At 40.5% G+C, this 17,555-nt stretch overlaps 1 protein-coding gene across 6 annotated transcripts in view; it reads left to right on the forward strand.

Annotated features, from left to right (window-relative positions):
• The window catches only part of ptprea (protein tyrosine phosphatase receptor type Ea), a 75,196-nt gene extending 58,146 nt beyond the window's left edge, over positions 1–17,050 (forward strand). For 3 of the 6 annotated variants that reach the window (XM_064320736.1, XM_064320737.1, XM_064320741.1), the window contains 17 exons: positions 1,017–1,073; positions 2,378–2,514; positions 3,519–3,609; positions 5,377–5,453; positions 5,582–5,618; positions 5,765–5,862; positions 7,759–7,878; positions 9,165–9,325; positions 9,637–9,772; positions 10,063–10,212; positions 10,636–10,729; positions 11,647–11,723; positions 12,894–13,028; positions 13,365–13,490; positions 13,584–13,735; positions 14,439–14,574; positions 15,068–17,050. In XM_064320736.1, coding sequence (XP_064176806.1) covers positions 1,017–1,073; positions 2,378–2,514; positions 3,519–3,609; positions 5,377–5,453; positions 5,582–5,618; positions 5,765–5,862; positions 7,759–7,878; positions 9,165–9,325; positions 9,637–9,772; positions 10,063–10,212; positions 10,636–10,729; positions 11,647–11,723; positions 12,894–13,028; positions 13,365–13,490; positions 13,584–13,735; positions 14,439–14,574; positions 15,068–15,142 — 1,859 coding nt within the window. In that variant the 3' untranslated portion in view covers positions 15,143–17,050. The remainder of the gene's footprint in view (positions 1–1,016; positions 1,074–2,377; positions 2,515–3,518; positions 3,610–5,376; positions 5,454–5,581; positions 5,619–5,764; positions 5,863–7,758; positions 7,879–9,164; positions 9,326–9,636; positions 9,773–10,062; positions 10,213–10,635; positions 10,730–11,646; positions 11,724–12,893; positions 13,029–13,364; positions 13,491–13,583; positions 13,736–14,438; positions 14,575–15,067) is intronic. The other 3 variants (XM_064320738.1, XM_064320740.1, XM_064320742.1) reach the window with 1 other exon arrangement.
• The last annotated feature ends 505 nt before the right edge of the window (positions 17,051–17,555 follow it).

Below are 17,555 nucleotides of genomic sequence, written 5' to 3' on the forward strand. Positions count from 1 at the left end.
CACTTCTACACACTGAGAGAATGTTTGCTGGTCCGCAGTCTAAAACTGTAACGTGCTGCTTCCTGTGGGTTTGGTTTGTGATGTTAGCACAGAATATTGAGCTTTAGGTTAGCTTACATTTTTTTGAGTTCCGTGAGCGCTGTGATTTCTATCTCCACAATTTAGTACAAAAGACTATAGATGCAATGCAACAGATTATAAAACATGTTATTATTATCAACAACATTATTTATTATTGGTGTATCCTGGCTTGATAACCATACAGGCAGCCATAGAGAGTATCTGATAGTCATATCACCTTGACTAGCTGCAGTAGCTCTAATGGTGGAGTGTACATATTGTAAAATTGATTAGTATAAGATCCCTTCTGGCACATTTTACTTTGAAGTTATTTCTAGATGTGTAAGGCACCTTTTTGTTTGAGAATTATTGGTGGAAGTTGTTTGCTCAGTTCCTTGATAGAAGTCCTACTGTTTGAAGATTGGTATCTTGTGACTTGCAACTTCCGCATGCACTCAAACAGAAGGAATTATTTCCAGCCTGTTGTCAAGGTTGGGTTTTCACTCTTTTTGAGTAGTGATTCAACAAAGATGCCCTTCTCTTGTACAAATGGCGGGATGAACTGTGTTCATTTTCAGAATAAGGGACCTCAACCTTTATTCCCCATCAGAATCTTACCTAAAAGCTAAACACATCATGGCCCTGCATGTCAAGACCTGCTAATATTCATGTGTGTGTACTTTGAACAGAAGGTTAGGTAACCTGTGCTTACAGGTACCCTGGCTGTTTGATGTTAGTGTTCCAATTGTGCAATTGACATCTATTTATTTATTTATTCATTGTTTATTCATTATATTCATGTGTTTATTCATTTTTCCAATTTATTTATCGGGTACTGGGATAACGTGAATGCCGTTAATTTTGTGATGAGCAGTGCAGTAAGTGTGGTTAAACCCGTTGACAGTCTAACGCTGCTTGCTGTCTGTCTCCGGCTCCTCGTCTGTGTTGTGTTGTAGACCACAGCAAGGCGCTCGGAGGCAGTTCTGGAGAGTTAAACTCGTCTCCCGTGCAAGGTCAGGTATTCGGAGCGCAGAGAATGCGACTTTGCTGTGCCACTAACCACCCTGTCTGAACCGCCTAGCTGCTTATTCCTGCTCTCTCTTACTAAGCTAAGCTAACAACGGTCGTGTGGCGGTCAGCGTTCTGCTGGTGGGGTCGCAGTTTGAGTCAGCACAGGGTGCTTGACTCTTCTCAAAGGTTAACAGCTGATGAAAACGTACTCACAAGGTTTCTATCGTAAACCCCAATATGAAAGCCAATCATGTAGGTTTTTATTTCTAAATGGTGAGGTGTTATCGTTAGCGTTACCCTAACTGTTTTGCCTATTCTTTTTTCAAAATCAATTTGGCGCTAAATTTATAGGTGAATTCCTTTCCTGATTTGGATTGAATGGTCAATTATCTGCAACAAGGGCTGTGGACCCCACTGCCGATTTGAGACAGTGTACACGTTCACGCCATAGGCTACAACTACAGCTACAGCCAAGCTGGCATAGAGTGGAATCAGAGGAAGACCTTTCATACATGGCTTTGACATGCAGTCCACGAGCGCCGATTGCCTGGTGCAGGTTGCTGGGGGAGCGATGTCCAGTGGAGATGCCGGCCACAGTCGGCACTGGCACAGTCTGGATTCGATCCGAGTCCGTGGGGCTCATCCATGCACTACAGCAGGGTGTCTTAACCAAATGAGCCACCCAGCAGCCTAGCCTCCTCTTTTTCTTGTTTCTGGAGCAGGTGTTGGCAATTGGCAACTGTAACAAGCATGGCTCAAAAATAATAAAAAAAAACCTCTTGATTCCAGTCTATTCTGGCAGCATTTTCATGCAAAGAAATTTGCACATTGATATTGACCTATTTGAATGTGAAATGTAGTAATATAAGTAATATTTTTAAGCTTTGCCAGAAATTTAATAAGAAGGCTATGCTTGGTTGTCTAGATTATGTGACTATATTTGAAATGGAATATATGTAAGGATTAAGATTTATTAATATGTTCAATGAATTGATACTGACATTGTCCCAGATGACAGAAATAATAGACTGTGTATCCACCCTAGCTTGGTTTTTATGTAATCTGGTAGTCTCTCATTAATTATAAAAAAATTTAACCCAAATTCCTGTATCCATGAATTCATGCTTTAAAGACCCATTTCCCCATTACCTCTGGATTGATTAAAAATAACGATCCGATTAAATGTCCTGAAGGTCCGACGCAGTTACGTCCGGCGAATGGGACGGTACCGACCGCCTCCTGATGCTATTTGGACAGCGCCCCCCGGAGTTCAGATGATTGAATGTGTCCTGTCTCACTCGTGCAGAGCAACAGACGGTGGTGCTGCTCCCGAGGTCGCCCTCGGCGTCCAAGACGTACCTGCCCCTCCCCTTGGACTGCCTGGAGGAGGAGGTCCGGGTGCGCTCGGCCGACGACGGGAAGCTCTTCCGCGAAGAGTTCAACGTACGTATCGCCTTTTCGCACCCACACTCGCGGTTACTTTCGTCTAATTGTGTGGCCTGCCGAATGTGTGACTCCCATAGCACCATGGAAAGGCAACTTTCTCATAGCTATACTTGTGAGATTTGAAGTAGCACGTTTTTTTGAATCACTAAACCTGCCTACGTTCAGCTCTGATGAACATGAACAGTTTGCTCCTGAACAGAATGGGTGCGCTCAAAAAGAATGGAACAATTCTTCTGTTTTATTTAGCCTTATTGATATTCTTAAATGTAAAATAAAATATACATTTATGCTTTAATGGTGTCTGAGCATAGCCTGTTATATTTATGTCTGTAAATCTAGGGAGTAGTAGATTGGTTATTTTGTAAGAAAATTAATTTCTGATGTTAGCCTTTCTTTTGGGAAAAGTAGCATAGTTTCAGGGTTTCTGGAATTTGTGGTACTCTACCATTGGCATTTTACTATATTGAGATTTGCAGTTTTATTAGGAAACTGAGTTTATCCAGAGCTATGATTAATGGGATTCTACCACTTTAACAATAATGTCCTTGAATGGCTGAATTAACTTCCTTTTTCATTGAAATCCTGGATGGCAGCATCATGTTTCATATGTATCCCACCAATATTTTCCACACTTGTTTCGTGAATTGCTCATTTGTTGAATTTCCCGAAACTAATAAGGTTCCTGTTTTGTTGAATTACTCTGAGTAGCTCTAGCTCTAACGCATGGTGTTCCAGTATCTGATAGAGAGGATGTTTATGCTCGCTCTCATATATATGGGCACATAAAGGAGTGTTTCCCTTTGTTTCTGTTTACGCCCAAGAGGAAATGAGGTCAGGCTGCACAACAAAGCGCTATACAAAAGCATTGCCAGTAAATGTATATCACTGTGGCAGATTTCACAGTGGCTTGCTAACCTTTGTAGAAGCGGGTGTTCATAATGTTTAATGTGGATCTCAGTAGTGCCTTACAGTGTTATGCTGTTTTTTTTATTTTCTTCCAGTCTTTGCCTGGCGTGTACTTGCAGGGCACATGCGAGGAGGCCAACAAAGATGACAACAGAGAAAAGAATAGATATCCCAATATTCTTCCATGTGAGTGGCCCGTTCTGCACATACTGTGAAAAATTTAATAGAATTTAAACTGTGTGTGATGCAGCCTGGCAGTTCAAATCAGGAAACAGGAAATGACATGAGCCTGTGTCACACTTCACACAATCTGTAGATCATACTTCCCGTTGTGTCTTGTGGTTAATGCAGCGAATTGTCCCCATGTCTGATGTGATACACAGTTAGTCAGGGGCATGTGGCAGTTTGACTCATAAGTTGTGTGAATTTCGAAAAAGGCTCTCGTGTTCATGTTCCATGAGAGTCCAACCAATCGATCAATCAATCAATCAATCAATCAATCAATCAATCAATCAAAATGTATTTATATAGCACACTTCATGCACAGAGGCAACCCAGTGTGCTTTACATAAATAAAAGCAAAAACCAAAGCAGGGGGAATCAGACAAAAAGCTCATCTCAGTCATTTATCTTCTCTCATTATCGCATCCCTTTTTCACTTCTGCTTTATGTCTCTTAATAAAGCCGTGTCTTCTTTCCCCTCGATTATCTTTGCTGGAGATCGCTGAATTCCTAATTCCTCCTTTTACTCCTGTTGAATTGTTTTGAATCCACTTCTGTTTTCAGTGCTCACCTGCTCTCTGGGTCTCTCTCATTGCTTCCAGTGACTTCTCTGGTCACAGCCATTAACCTGCCCTTCTGTGTCTTTTATTGCTTTTTGTCGAACACCCTGACATCGCAAGGAATCCATAGGAGTACTGAGGACAGGTTGCTTATTCCATTACATTACAGGCATTTAGCAGACGCTCTTATCCAGAGCGACTTACACACGTTTTTAAATAGCTTTTACATTGCGTCCATTTATACAGCTGGATATATACTGAATTTAAAAATGCAATGAAAGCAATTTGAATCAATGTAATTAAACTGAAGCAATTCAGGTTAAGTACTTTGCTCAAGGGGTACAACGGCAGTGTCCTACCCGGGTATCAAACCTGTGACCTTTAGGTTACAAGAACATTACCTTACCCATTATACTACACTGCCTGTTAGTCTTGTCTTGCACCGTTCTGGTAAACTACATAGAGACAGTGAACAAAACAATGAAATCAACTACCGGGTTGCTAAATGAGGGAAGAGAATGACCATGTATAAAAATAAGAGGCCTCCGCGAAAGTGTGGCTGTTATCGTAAAAGAGGTCAGAATGTCGGGGCAAGTTCTGCAGGAACTTAATCGACCGAGAAAGCTGACCTCGCTGATTTTTCAAAAACAAGCGGTGTCCATGGTGGGATGCTTCTCCCTGGGATGTTCTGGAAGGATGTCTGAGGAATGTTTTACACTTCCACCAGCTAAATGTGTTGACTGGCTTTCTCGTGGAAGGGTGTTGTCATATCCCTCTTGGAAAATTCCAGACGTTGGTATACCCTCATGCCACCGCACCCAGCACCCAATTAAGTGAATTTACATTACTGTTTCCATTGTTTTGTTTTCTGCCTGTGCACTGGCAGTTCTTGTTTCTTCTGAATAACGTTTAAGGACTGTATGGATTTTTTAAAATGTCCCTCACTGTTTTCCTTTTATGTGGACAGTACTGACTCTTATGTGTGTTTTTTTTCCTAGGTGTGGACAGTGCTTGTTTCTATGCGTACAGAATGTCACAAATAATGTTCTTTCTATCTATCTATCTATCTATCTATCTATCTACTTGTTTTTATGTGTACAGAATGCCACAAATAATGTTCCTTCTATCTATCTAAAAATTTTGAATCTATTCATATCTGTCTTTTCAACAGATGACCATTCGAGGGTGGTTTTAACACAGATTGACGGAGCCTTGTGTTCTGACTATGTCAACGCCTCATACATTGATGTGAGTTCTGTGTAAGGTATTGCGCACGCTGCAGTTTATCTGGAAACTGTTGCAGTCCTAGAAACCAGTGCCCATTCTGCATGTTTTATATAGAGAATGTGTACTAATGACACTTCCTCTTATTCTAGGGCTACAAAGAAAAGAACAAATTCCTTGCAGCACAAGGTAAAGGTTATAGCATAATTATTTTCACATATACTCAAGTAGTTCTGTGACTGTTTCTTTGTTGTTTACCCTTGGTTGACAAATAAAATACTGAAGGTTAGTATGGTTCAGACTCAAAATACTTAGCACATGTTTGTGTGTCACAGGACCTAAACAGGACACAGTAGCTGACTTCTGGAGAATGGTATGGGAGCAAAAGGCTGCAACTATCGTGATGCTGACAAATCTGAAAGAAAGAAAAGAAGTAAGTGTTTCTGGTCATTACTGTGGTTGTCTCATTAGCGATATTTGCAGGCGGAAGTTAATGGCAATGCCAGTGTAAAATTTAAAAGAGCTGAATCAAAATGTCTTCTTGCTTGAAGGAAGGGGCGTAACTAAGGGGTTAAAACAGGGACAGTTTTCGAAAGACACGAGCGGGTCCAGGGGGTCCGTAAAGGTGCTAGTATGGTGCAAGTAAGGTGCGAGTTCCAGCTTGGGCAGGGAGGGGTTTCCCTACTTTTTCTCACTTTTGAAATCGCCTGGTGTGCTGTGCACTCATTTCAATGCTATCCACATTGGGAGCAGTGCAGCTGAAGTGTGTGCACTTTAATCCACTCGCCTGCAGTCTTGTCAATGTGTTTCACGCCAAAAACCATGTCGTGTGAGAACTACCTAGAGGAAAAAACTTTTGCTCAGGATAGTCTTTTCTTTAACTCTTGAGAAAGTAGTAAGATCTCAATTGTACATCTTTTTGAGGTCACTTCAGTCTGAATTGTTGCTCCTAAAACCCCCTTAGGAGAAAAGATGAGATAATGAGAGAATGAATTTGAGACTTCAGTAAGACGAATGGATATTGAATTGAGGTGCGGTTGTTTCTCATGAGGTCACTATGAGAAAACTGAGACATATTTGAAAAGAATCATGAGATCCTAGGAGTCATAGCTGAGTTTTCTTTGAGCTCTTTCTCTGATCTCATGGTCCCATGTTCAGGAGACCTAAATTAGTCTTATTTAAGATCATTTAGAGATCTCTTGTTTAATCAGAGTAAGACATAAGTGAGATTATATGTGGTTGTTTCTCCTGAGTTTAATTTGAGAAGTAGGAGAAAAAGCCTTTGGTTTCACCTTAGTATTAAAAATAGCTAATTTGTGTCTAGGAGAAATGAAAGAAACAACTATGAGATCTCTTCTTGGATTTTGCTTTCCTATGGGTAGTAGCGTGTAAAGAGAGGTGCACTTTTCTCTGAACACATTAGGTAGCCTGTAGAAAACTGTAGAGTGGCTAGACGGCACTGGATTATTGTCCGCAAATTGTGTAGATTGTGTCCTCAGGTGCTTTGGCTTTGTCCTTAGCCTGCAATTGAGGTGGGCGCCTTTTTTAACCGAGACACTCTGGGGCCCCAAATTATTTTTGACATTTGGTTTTTACCTCAAACACAAGTGACGTCAGATCTGTCCGCAAGCTTAAAATGGCATCCTTTCAGTTTCGGTGGGCTCCACGTGTGTCTTCACCTGGAATTAAGTCTCTGAATGCATTACGGCACTGAGGAGAAATCAATACAGACAGAATGGAAGGGAGATTAAAATCTGCTTTTTGCACTACTCGAAATCAATGCTTAAATAATAGTTGATAAAGCCCTCCAAGGCTTTATCATAATTAGTCAGCGGGCTCTCATTAAGTGGTTTGATCCCCCCCACTCACAGGCAGAGTAATTCAGATTGACAGTCGGCCAGATTAGGCTTCCTGATTTTACGAAGCCGTTGTCTTAAAAGTCACCTTTGAAATGCTACTGCTCGCATTGCAGAGCTTCGCTCCCTCTCCAGAGTTGCACTGAGGCATAAACAGATTGTCAGATTCAGTCAGGTTTATCATCTCCACGTCTTTTTATTCAGGAGCGGAACATCTAAATCTTCCCTGAATCCCGAGTAGCATGTGTCAGTGTCTATATGTAGACTTTTTAATTTTGGACACTGAAAATAATGGAAGTTTCGATGTACTTTATTCCCCTCCACTCATGATGCGAACTGCAATTTTAGCATTCACAATGGAAATTTGTATATTGTACGTAGAGATTCAGTTGTCGTTGTTACTAGTGTTTAACACCCCCAACGTTAATTACTGTGACTTACTCGAAGCGATGACTGTTTTTGTGTCTCCACAGGACAAGTGTTATCAGTATTGGCCAGACCAGGGCTGCTGGACGTATGGGAGTGTGCGTGTAGCCGTGGAGGACTTCACTGTGCTGGTGGACTACACCATTAGGAAGTTCTGTGTGCAATATGTAAGTGCGACAGAGCCGACAGCTTTCTTTGACGCCGTCAGGGCGCGGTTGGCAGAATTTCCTCTGTGAGAACGCACAACAAATTCTATAATGCGGTGGAAACGTGAAAGAAACGTCACATGCGGAGAATCAGACAGTCTCAATCATGTGACTTCTCCCCGTAACGCAAGGCTATTCTGATATCTGATGTAATGTTTTTTTTTCTGGCAGGTGAAATTGCTGAGGGCTTTGGCACGCGAACGGCATTGTAATAGCTTGTGTTTCCAATTTATGGGGTCCTCTTGAGTTGTTTTCTGTTTGCAGTCGTTACCAATGGAGTTTCAGATACTGCAGTCAGTGGCCCATCATTCTGTGACTGTATTATTGATGAGCGTGATGTCTGAAACTCCATTCAGGCAATATAACATAACATAACATAACATAATGTAAGACGAGAACAGGCCATTCAGCCCAACACTGCTCGCCTATGTGCAATATGTTTGCATTCATGCTACAGTGCATGCTCTATATTGATGCAATTTGATGCCGCTCCTCCTCAGGCTGCATATCCACAGTAATGTTTGGCCTATAGTAGTAATTCAGCAGTGGTACTGGTCTGTAATGACGTCTTCTACATTTGTAGTAAGCAGATGAGAAGTCCATCCATCTATCCATTTTCTAACCGGATGACAAGTGATTCCATAATATGAATGATAAACTAGAAATTAGACTGTTGTTCTGAAAACGTTGTTCCTTCAATTAAATGAATACTAGGCTGGAAAAGTCAACATTTTGCTTTTCACTCAACTAAAATCATTTTGCAGTTCTCATTTTGCTTTTATTTATATATTCAATTAATTTGCTGTCACATGAATCGTTGTTGTCATAATAGCATTCACCACAGATTTAATACACAAAGTCCTATTTATAACTCCTGGCAATACATGTTTAGTATCACTAAGCAAGAACAGACTGTAATTAGCACATAAAGAAGCTATACCGATCAAAGATAAGAACAGTTCATCAAGTCCTAGCAACATAGCATGTTATCTTCTCTACATTACTCACATATATACTTTTTGAAATCCTTCAGGCATCTTGAATCATTTTTGATTGCATGGGAATGCTGAACTAATTGTCTCCTGTCTCATGATCCTGAGATAATTAATCCCAAAAGTATCATTTTACAATGGCCTTACGACACTCCATTTGAGAATAAGCTTGAGATGTATTCTCTTCTTAGGGCAGGTGTCCTTCCTGTACATGCTTCCTGTTGCTTCAAGTGTCTCTTTTGACTCTTTTTTTAGGCCAGTGATGGCTCCAAGACGCCCAGACTGGTCACACAGCTTCACTTCACCAGCTGGCCGGACTTTGGGGTCCCCTTCTCCCCCATAGGAATGCTCAAGTTCCTCAAGAAGGTGAAGACGGTCAACCCGTCCTTCGCCGGCCCCATTGTGGTGCATTGCAGGTATTCATGGGTGTCGCCACCTCACCTGTCATTCATTTTCTGCCACCTCACCTGTCAATCTACCTCTGTCAATTTATTTTTAATTGTACATTTGTAAATTTGTAGTTAATTATAAAGTTGTAATTGTACATGTGTAGTAATTCCACAGAAATTCTAATCCAGTGTAACTTGTAACATGGAACAGATCGGTTTGTGTCAATTCCATTGACTTCTCTGTGTTTGGCCCTTTCAGTTTGAAATGTAAACAGTTGAAGCTCATGTCTGAGCGGATGTGCGAGTGAACATTGCGCCACCTCTCTTCCTCTCCGCAGCGCCGGTGTGGGCAGGACAGGGACCTTCATCGTCATCGACGCCATGATCGACATGATGCACGCCGAGCAGACGGTGGACGTCTTCGGCTTTGTGTCCAGGATACGGGAGCAGCGCATGCAGCTGGTTCAGACGGACGTGAGTGCGGCCTCGCGAGGGCACGGGCGGGGAAGCTCTGAATGGGCTGAGTTCCGGGAATTGATGCTCAGTGATTCTGCTTTTCCTTGACGTTTAATCAGTGGCATTTGTTGTTGCAAGAGATCTATCTATCTATCTATCTATCTATCTATCTGTCTGTCTGTCTGTCTGTCTGTCTATCTGTCTATCTGTTTTCCTCGTAAACTATTTTTGAGAATAAATGTAAAAAGAATGTAGAATGTTTGAAGATGAGACCTCTTTCTCTCTCTGTCTCTCTCTCTGGCACACAGATGCAGTACTCGTTCATCTACCAGGCACTGCTGGAATACTACCTCTACGGTGACACAGAGCTTGACGTGTCCTCCCTGGAGGGGCACCTACAGAAGCTGCATAACACCTCGGCGCCATTCGACAGAGTAGGGCTGGAGGAAGAGTTCAAAGTAAGAGCAGCTCCACACCGCTGTCCTGCTCAAGCATATGTAGCAATATAACTTAATGATGTAGTATGTACCATGCCTCTTCAGGCTGGTTTAAGCAGACCATGCAGCTTTCTGATGACATCCAATGGCACATACACAAGATGGCTTTGTATGTGGTACAAAAAAGTGCCCATTTAAGCAAATCAGCAATGGTAAAATGTTTCTCCCAAACAGACATGAAATATGTTTACCGGTTCTACAGACATATGAACCTTTTGTCTTTTAGCTTTCATTTTAGAAGCTCTGGTAATAAAATACTTTTAAACTGAATCTCCCAGCAACAGTGCCTTAAGCTTTTTGGATGCGCTAAGTTTATTGTTTGATTCCTTTTAGGAATTTAGAAGTGTTTGAGCAGTGTTTGATTTCATTTTTGTTTCTCCCTAGAAATTGACAAACATGCGGATAATGAAAGAGAACATGAGAACGGGGAACCTTCCTGCCAACATGAAGAAGAACCGTGTTCTACAGATTATTCCGTGTAAGCATATTTCTCTGCGCGCTCTAATTTGTTTTTTCAAAGTGGTTTTAACGAGCATAGTTGTGACACTATTGCAAACAGACTGTTAATACAGATACATTTATAAACTTGAATCTTGATCAAACTCTGAATAATTGGCTAGTGTGAACTAGCATTTAGGGTGGAGGAGCACGACCACTAACAAAATAGCTCTTTCAGAATCCAAAAGCACTGTAACTCAATCCTGTGTGTTGTTGCTGAGCTTTGTGAATAGTCAATATATACAGTATATAGAGTGGGCATGCTCAGTGGGCTTTAGTCTGGAAATAATAGTCAGAAATGTATTGATATTTTTGAATTCACATTAAACAAGCAACAAGATAAATTTTATGAAAATAGATATTAGCCAACAGGTCAGAGACTTTCATCCAATCGCGATTTTGTCATTTTAGCCTCTCATTCCCCAGACTAAGCAGTTGGTGCAGTTGATATTTATATGCTGAAATGGGTCCAAATGCCTATATATCTTCCCGGTTATAATTTTGTATTCATGCTCAGAGGGAAAACCTTGACATATTGACACTGAAATATCTTCCAACCAATCTGCCGGCCGTCTTATTTAATAAACTTTCATTGATTTGCCGTCCTTCTGCTCAATGATACATTTTCATTACTCAGTCTCGCCTACCTCGCAAATTATGTTTAACAGATTGGATTTCGATGAACATTTCAGCAAGTTAGTGTGGTGGATCTGTCCATGAATCACAAATGCCCTTACAAGAGCAAAGTAGATAGTCGCCATTAAGGCTCAGACAGCTGAAGACTGTGACCTTTAAATGGCAGGTTTGTCAGTTGGAGATGGGCGAAGGCTTTGACACGGACTGACCCTGGGCTCCACTGCTTCCATTGCTGATTTCCATAATTTTTTATCTTCACAGATGACTTCAACAGAGTAATTCTGTCAATGAAAAGAGGCCAGGAATTCACAGATTACATAAACGCATCTTTCATAGACGTAAGTATTCCTTTTGTTTTTCCTCCCAAAATCACACTGCTGTGTGAAGTACGCATACCTCTTTTTATTTTTCAAATCGGTGCACATACCTCATATATGGAATATGTCAGACATGTTTGGTACATTGCCAGTAGCTCGTTGAAAGCAGCAGCACTGCTGGTAGACAGGCGCAGACTTGCACCTTGTGGGTTGAAAGGCGCTCTGTGCTTGCCTCCTTACCCCCGGATGACAATCTGGCCTCGCCGATTTAGCTCAGATGGTATCACCCATGTAGGTTTCAGACATCTGTAAACACAAATAGAGCTCTCCTCCTGACTGACATTGCAATCTGGGATTTTTTTTTAAGCCCCGGTATAGAACAGTGCCAAGCTGTTGTGTAACTTCAACATTTCCTGGAACTGCACAGTGAAATTCTTTTGCTTCCTCTTCCTTACCAGCCACTACCTCACCCGTTTTCCTGGTATTTAAATTTATTGTTAGAGCTGATTTGGCAATGAAGTACAGTAAAAATAGCATCTCCATATGGTTCATATTTAGCGAATTGCTAATGTCGCCTAACTCCAGTACTCCATTTTAAATCACTAAAGGGTTCATTGTGTGTTGTGTCCTAATTGGTATGAGAAACATCAGTGACTATCTGGGCGAAATCACAGATAGTCACAGATGTCTGCTTCCTGCTTTGAACAGTGTGCAGTGAACAATGTTACATACAGTACAGTGAGCTCCATAATGTTTGGGACAAATATATATTTCTTTCTTGATTTGGCTTTGTATTCCACAATTTGTAATCAAACAATTCACAAGGTGTTTCTGATTAGTCCGATGTATAAAATAGGTTCCTTGGTGCAAGTATAAGTGAGCTTTCAGTACTAGTTTTGATTCTAGGCTTTTGATTGCCTTTGGAGTCTGTTATTGGCATTAGTCAACATGAGGACCAGAGTTGTGCCAATGAAAGTCAAGGAAGCCGTTCTGAGGCTGAGGTATAAGAACAAAACAGTCCGAAGCATAGGCTAAACTTTAGGCTTACCGAAAGCATTGAAGCCTCTGTGCCACTGCGAGAAAGTAATTACCCAGATCCAACAGCCCATCTGTAGTGTTAGCGTTAGCTCAACTGCAGAACTCTAATGGAGACATAGCTTTGAGCTTGTGTATCATGGTCTTTCTCACCAGGGTTACAGGCAGAAGGACTACTTCATTGCCACGCAGGGACCACTGTCCCACACGGTGGATGACTTCTGGAGGATGGTGTGGGAGTGGAAGTGTCACTCTATCGTCATGTTGACCGAGCTGCAGGAGAGGGAGCAGGTACTGCTTGCCGAGCTCAGCTCCGTGGAAGGACGACCTCGCAGCGTCGCACGAGTGCGATGTGTGTTTCAGAGGGACCTGGGGTCCAAATGGTACCAGATAGTCTCACAACAAAGCATCTCAATCGTTTCAACAGCTATCTCTTTTTAATCAGTTATAAATGGATTACTGAGTAACATACAAACAAAAAAAGAAACAAAAGAAAACTAACATGGTGGTCAAAAGAGTAAGCAAGATGACATCTGACCTTTGGATATTTTCAAATTACCTCGAAGCACTTTCTCAGGTGTAAGATGTTTTAGTTTTAGGTTATATACTTGTGTCTCCCATTCACAGGACAAGTGTTTCCAGTACTGGCCAACAGAGGACACTGTAACATACGGCAACTATACCGTAGAAATCAAGTCCGACACTCTGTGCGACACTTTCAGCCTGCGGGACCTGGTGCTAACGTACGGCTCGGTGAGTTCTCTGCGCCGTGGCGCCCATTCCGCCGGAACGGAGCCAGCGACGCGTCTCGCCGTGAGTGACGCGCGTGTCCCTTTCCATCGCCAGGAAAAGCAGACGCGGCTGGTTCGCCACTTCCACTTCCACGGCTGGCCGGAAATCGGCATCCCGACCGACGGCAAGGGAATGATCGACATCATCGCCGCCGTGCAGAAACAGCAGCAGCAGTCCGGAAACCACCCCATCATTGTGCACTGCAGGTCCGGGTCGACACAGTCACAAAGAACATTTTCCCCTCGGCAGATTATGAACAAAAACACGATCAAACAGAGCAGGCTGTGGCTGTGGCATACTGTAGGTCGCCGTTTCCACAACCGCCATTATATAGGACGCTGTGGCTGTGACACTGTTTACACAAACGCCATTCAATGGTCACACTAATAGTCATGTGATCACACTGTAAGAATACTAAGTAAAAAAAATGTACTGCAACAAAAACAAGTTATGGCATGTGTAGGATCACTTCACTCTCAAAACAAGTGATAAATACAACACATCAGGTGCCATTTTTTTTAAACATTTCGTAGTACTCAACACAGTGTGCAAAAAATCTCCCTTTTTAACACATTAATTGTATTTTTGTAACACAAAAGTTGTAACTTTGAAACAAAATGTATTTAAAGTAGCACGAAAGTAGCAACACAAATAGTCTGTTGAATATTAACACGTCCTTTTTGATTCATGTACCTTGCCAATGCAATTTCCTTATCATTATTTAGGTCTCACATGACTGAGTTTATAAGTTTCGTCCAGCCATGATTCGTACGAACACTTCTCTCTCTAAAGGGTGACAAACCTTTCTCATTAGCGGCAGCAGGAGGGTTGGTGCTATTTTGGTAATGATGTGGCGCTGGCGCTGCCCGTCGCTAAGGTAACACTTCCGACCCCATGTTTCTTTCGCAGTGCTGGCGCTGGGCGTACAGGTACTTTCATCAGTCTGAGCAACATCCTAGAGCGAGTCAAGGCTGAAGGCCTGCTGGATGTGTTCCAGACCGTCAAGAGTTTACGGATGCAGAGACCGCACATGGTGCAGACCGTGGTACGTACTCCGCAGGAAGTGATGACGTCCTCCGCGTGCAGGAAGTCCATGTTTACCCAGAATCCCATCTGCAGTTGCGATCAGAGACTGCTGTTTTTATATTATACAGCAACCCGGCGTCCTGCCGAATGGTGTTCTGTTTTCATTACACCGAGATATTAACCGTATGATTTAAACAAATTATTTTTACGTGATTAGGTAATATCCTTTAGAGATTATAAAAAACCTTGTTCTTGCTTTCCAAATGGTGGATACAAATCTGCTTTTGAGGTCCACAAGAACCAGAGCTGGGAAACATTGGTGTTATTGATTCGCATCAGTAAATTCAGAAGTAAAAAGGGAAAGTGAGAGAACATTGATGAATGTATTGTTATTGTTTTTGTAAGCATTTTCTCATATTGACAATGACTGTGTAAATTAAGAAAGTTGAGGCTGCTTTTTAAAGTTTTTTGAATTCAGTTTTCTGTGCTGACTAATTTCTCTATTTTTTCAGGAACAATACGACTTCTGCTACAGAGTGGTACAAGATTTTGTTGATATATTCTCTGACTATGCCAATTTCAAATGAAGAAATTAAAATCTGCCTTAATTGTGTATGTTGTTCAAAATTCTGTCTAAAAAGGCCTTTTGGTCAGGATATAGTTTTTTTCTGAACGGAAATACATAATCTTCAATTTAGCTATGCACTTGTCTTTAATGTAACTAAAAATGCATAATAATTGTACCATATTGTGACATACTTATTTTACTCAATTGAAATTGTAAATGTCAAATTCACTAAAATGCAAATGTAAATTTGACATGATGTAAATTAATTATTTTGTCATGGAATTTAACAGTATTATTTTTTTTTTTTTTGTTAGTTTAAAAAAAAAAAGGTTTGCATCATCACAGTAGCATTTCTTGTACAGTACATTATTATAATGTACTTTTATTTTGTATTTCTTTTTAATTTGTTAAACCCGGTTGAGTTATATTTAAAATTACAATCCATGTGATATTTATAATGTTGTAGTTATTGTAAAAATTATTTATGTACTATTGTAGATGCCCTCTCCCCATCCCAACATGTCATGTGCAAATGTTAAGTTCTATTTGTGTACAGTTTGGTTCACATTTTTTGGAAATTTCTATTTCTGATGTGAAAAGGATTATGTCTTGTCTTTTTTCCTCACCCTGAGTCTCTCTTGTTGCATACTCAGAGGGCATCTATGACAGGTATAAATTTACAGAAATACAGACCTTAAATACAATACATACAGACAATTATATTTCCATTAGACAAATCAGAAGGAGAATTATATTTAAAAATTAGATTATATAATAACAAAAACAAATAAATACAAACAAACAGAAAAAAAGTTAAACAAGAGGAATAGAGACCATGGGCTTGGCAGTTAATCTGTGCACACTGGTACTTCTGCTCAACAAACTATCACAACTTCAGAATTTAAGAATAATAGAATTATATTTATAGTTTTGTCTGAAGGACTGTGGGGAATGTTCGATGAAGAGGCTGCACATAATCTGAAGCACACTACCCGATGCACACTGTCAGGTGTAGATGGATCTGTTCTTCATAGGGAGCTAGAGGTTATTATTGAAACAATGTGTTAATATGTACATATTTTATTATAATGCAAGAGCGGCAGAACCACCGCAGATATATTTTTGAACAGTTTCATTGTTGTACTTATTTTGACATTTGTGTGATTTGTGCTTGATGGTGTGCCATATATTGATTAGAAAACCATGGATATTTCTGATCAGGAAATAATAGTCACCAGGTGACTTCAGCAAATGGACATACGTCTGGCAGATATTTGGTCAAAATAATTATATAGCCTAATCTACATATAGTCTACATTTTGATCAAACCAAAAAGTGGTAACAAAAAAGAGAAAAGCACAAGAATATGTGAGAAAAATATGTCAATACAACACAAGATGAATAAACGTTGCTTTGTTCAGAAACTTTATGCATATCACCTACTGTATTGGCACACCTTTTATAACACCACTGTCACAGACCATTCAGTATTCTATTTTAATAAATGCCTGTCATTAAAATAATGGTCATTATACATACCATCATTATCATTCCATTCCTTGTTTTATTGCCAATTTTGGCTCTGCTTCTGAGCAGGCATAAAGAGGGTTGACTGTACAGTTATTAGAGGTGCTTACCACAGCTCTTTTTATATAATGAAAGGTCTTTGTAATGGTGTTTCTGACCAAACGTACCTTGCGGAATGAAACATCCTCAGTACTGTGTGACGGCTGACCTTGAACCAAGATTTAAAAAAACTGCCATTATTTTCTCTTGAGATTTTGAGTTGTTGTACCGAGTCTGTCGCTGGAGCTTGTTGTCCGCTACATCACTTGCTTCAGGTGTCTCTCATCATGGAGTGCTTTTGAGGTTTGCAATGTCTTTGTAAATGCAGTTTGTACTACTGTATTAAATGCATTGAATCTCAGATGCATAACAGTTGTTATTTATTCAACACTGAAGCTTTTTGTTTCCAATACATTGACACATCACACATACTGAGGAATGTAAAAATGTGTAATTCTGAACTGTGTCAGGGAATGAGACATTCTGCTCTAATGGGGTACTTGCCGACAGTTAAGCAGGAAAAAAACACACATTCAGAACAGACAGTCTGTAGCCTATAATTGCTACCTTCAAACTGGCTTTAAACTTCACATTAGACTGTAGTGATTTGCAAAAGAATCCCTGGGGCTCCGGAATCACATAGCTGGTCAGCATTGCAATTTAACAGAGCTATGCAATCAGACAATGTCACAAATAATTTTTTTGCAGTTTTGCGATTCATACTTAATGAATATCAAATAAAACTGGAACATATTTACCATGAATGTCCCTCACTTTATTTGTGATCTCAGACTTATAAGCGTTTGGCAATTTCATTTTTAGATGCATTATTTACCATAAAATGACTTATAATATTTGACTATTTG

Source organism: Anguilla rostrata, chromosome 2 (genome assembly GCF_018555375.3).
Source record: "Anguilla rostrata isolate EN2019 chromosome 2, ASM1855537v3, whole genome shotgun sequence".
In the NCBI taxonomy this organism is placed as follows: domain Eukaryota; kingdom Metazoa; phylum Chordata; class Actinopteri; order Anguilliformes; family Anguillidae; genus Anguilla; species Anguilla rostrata.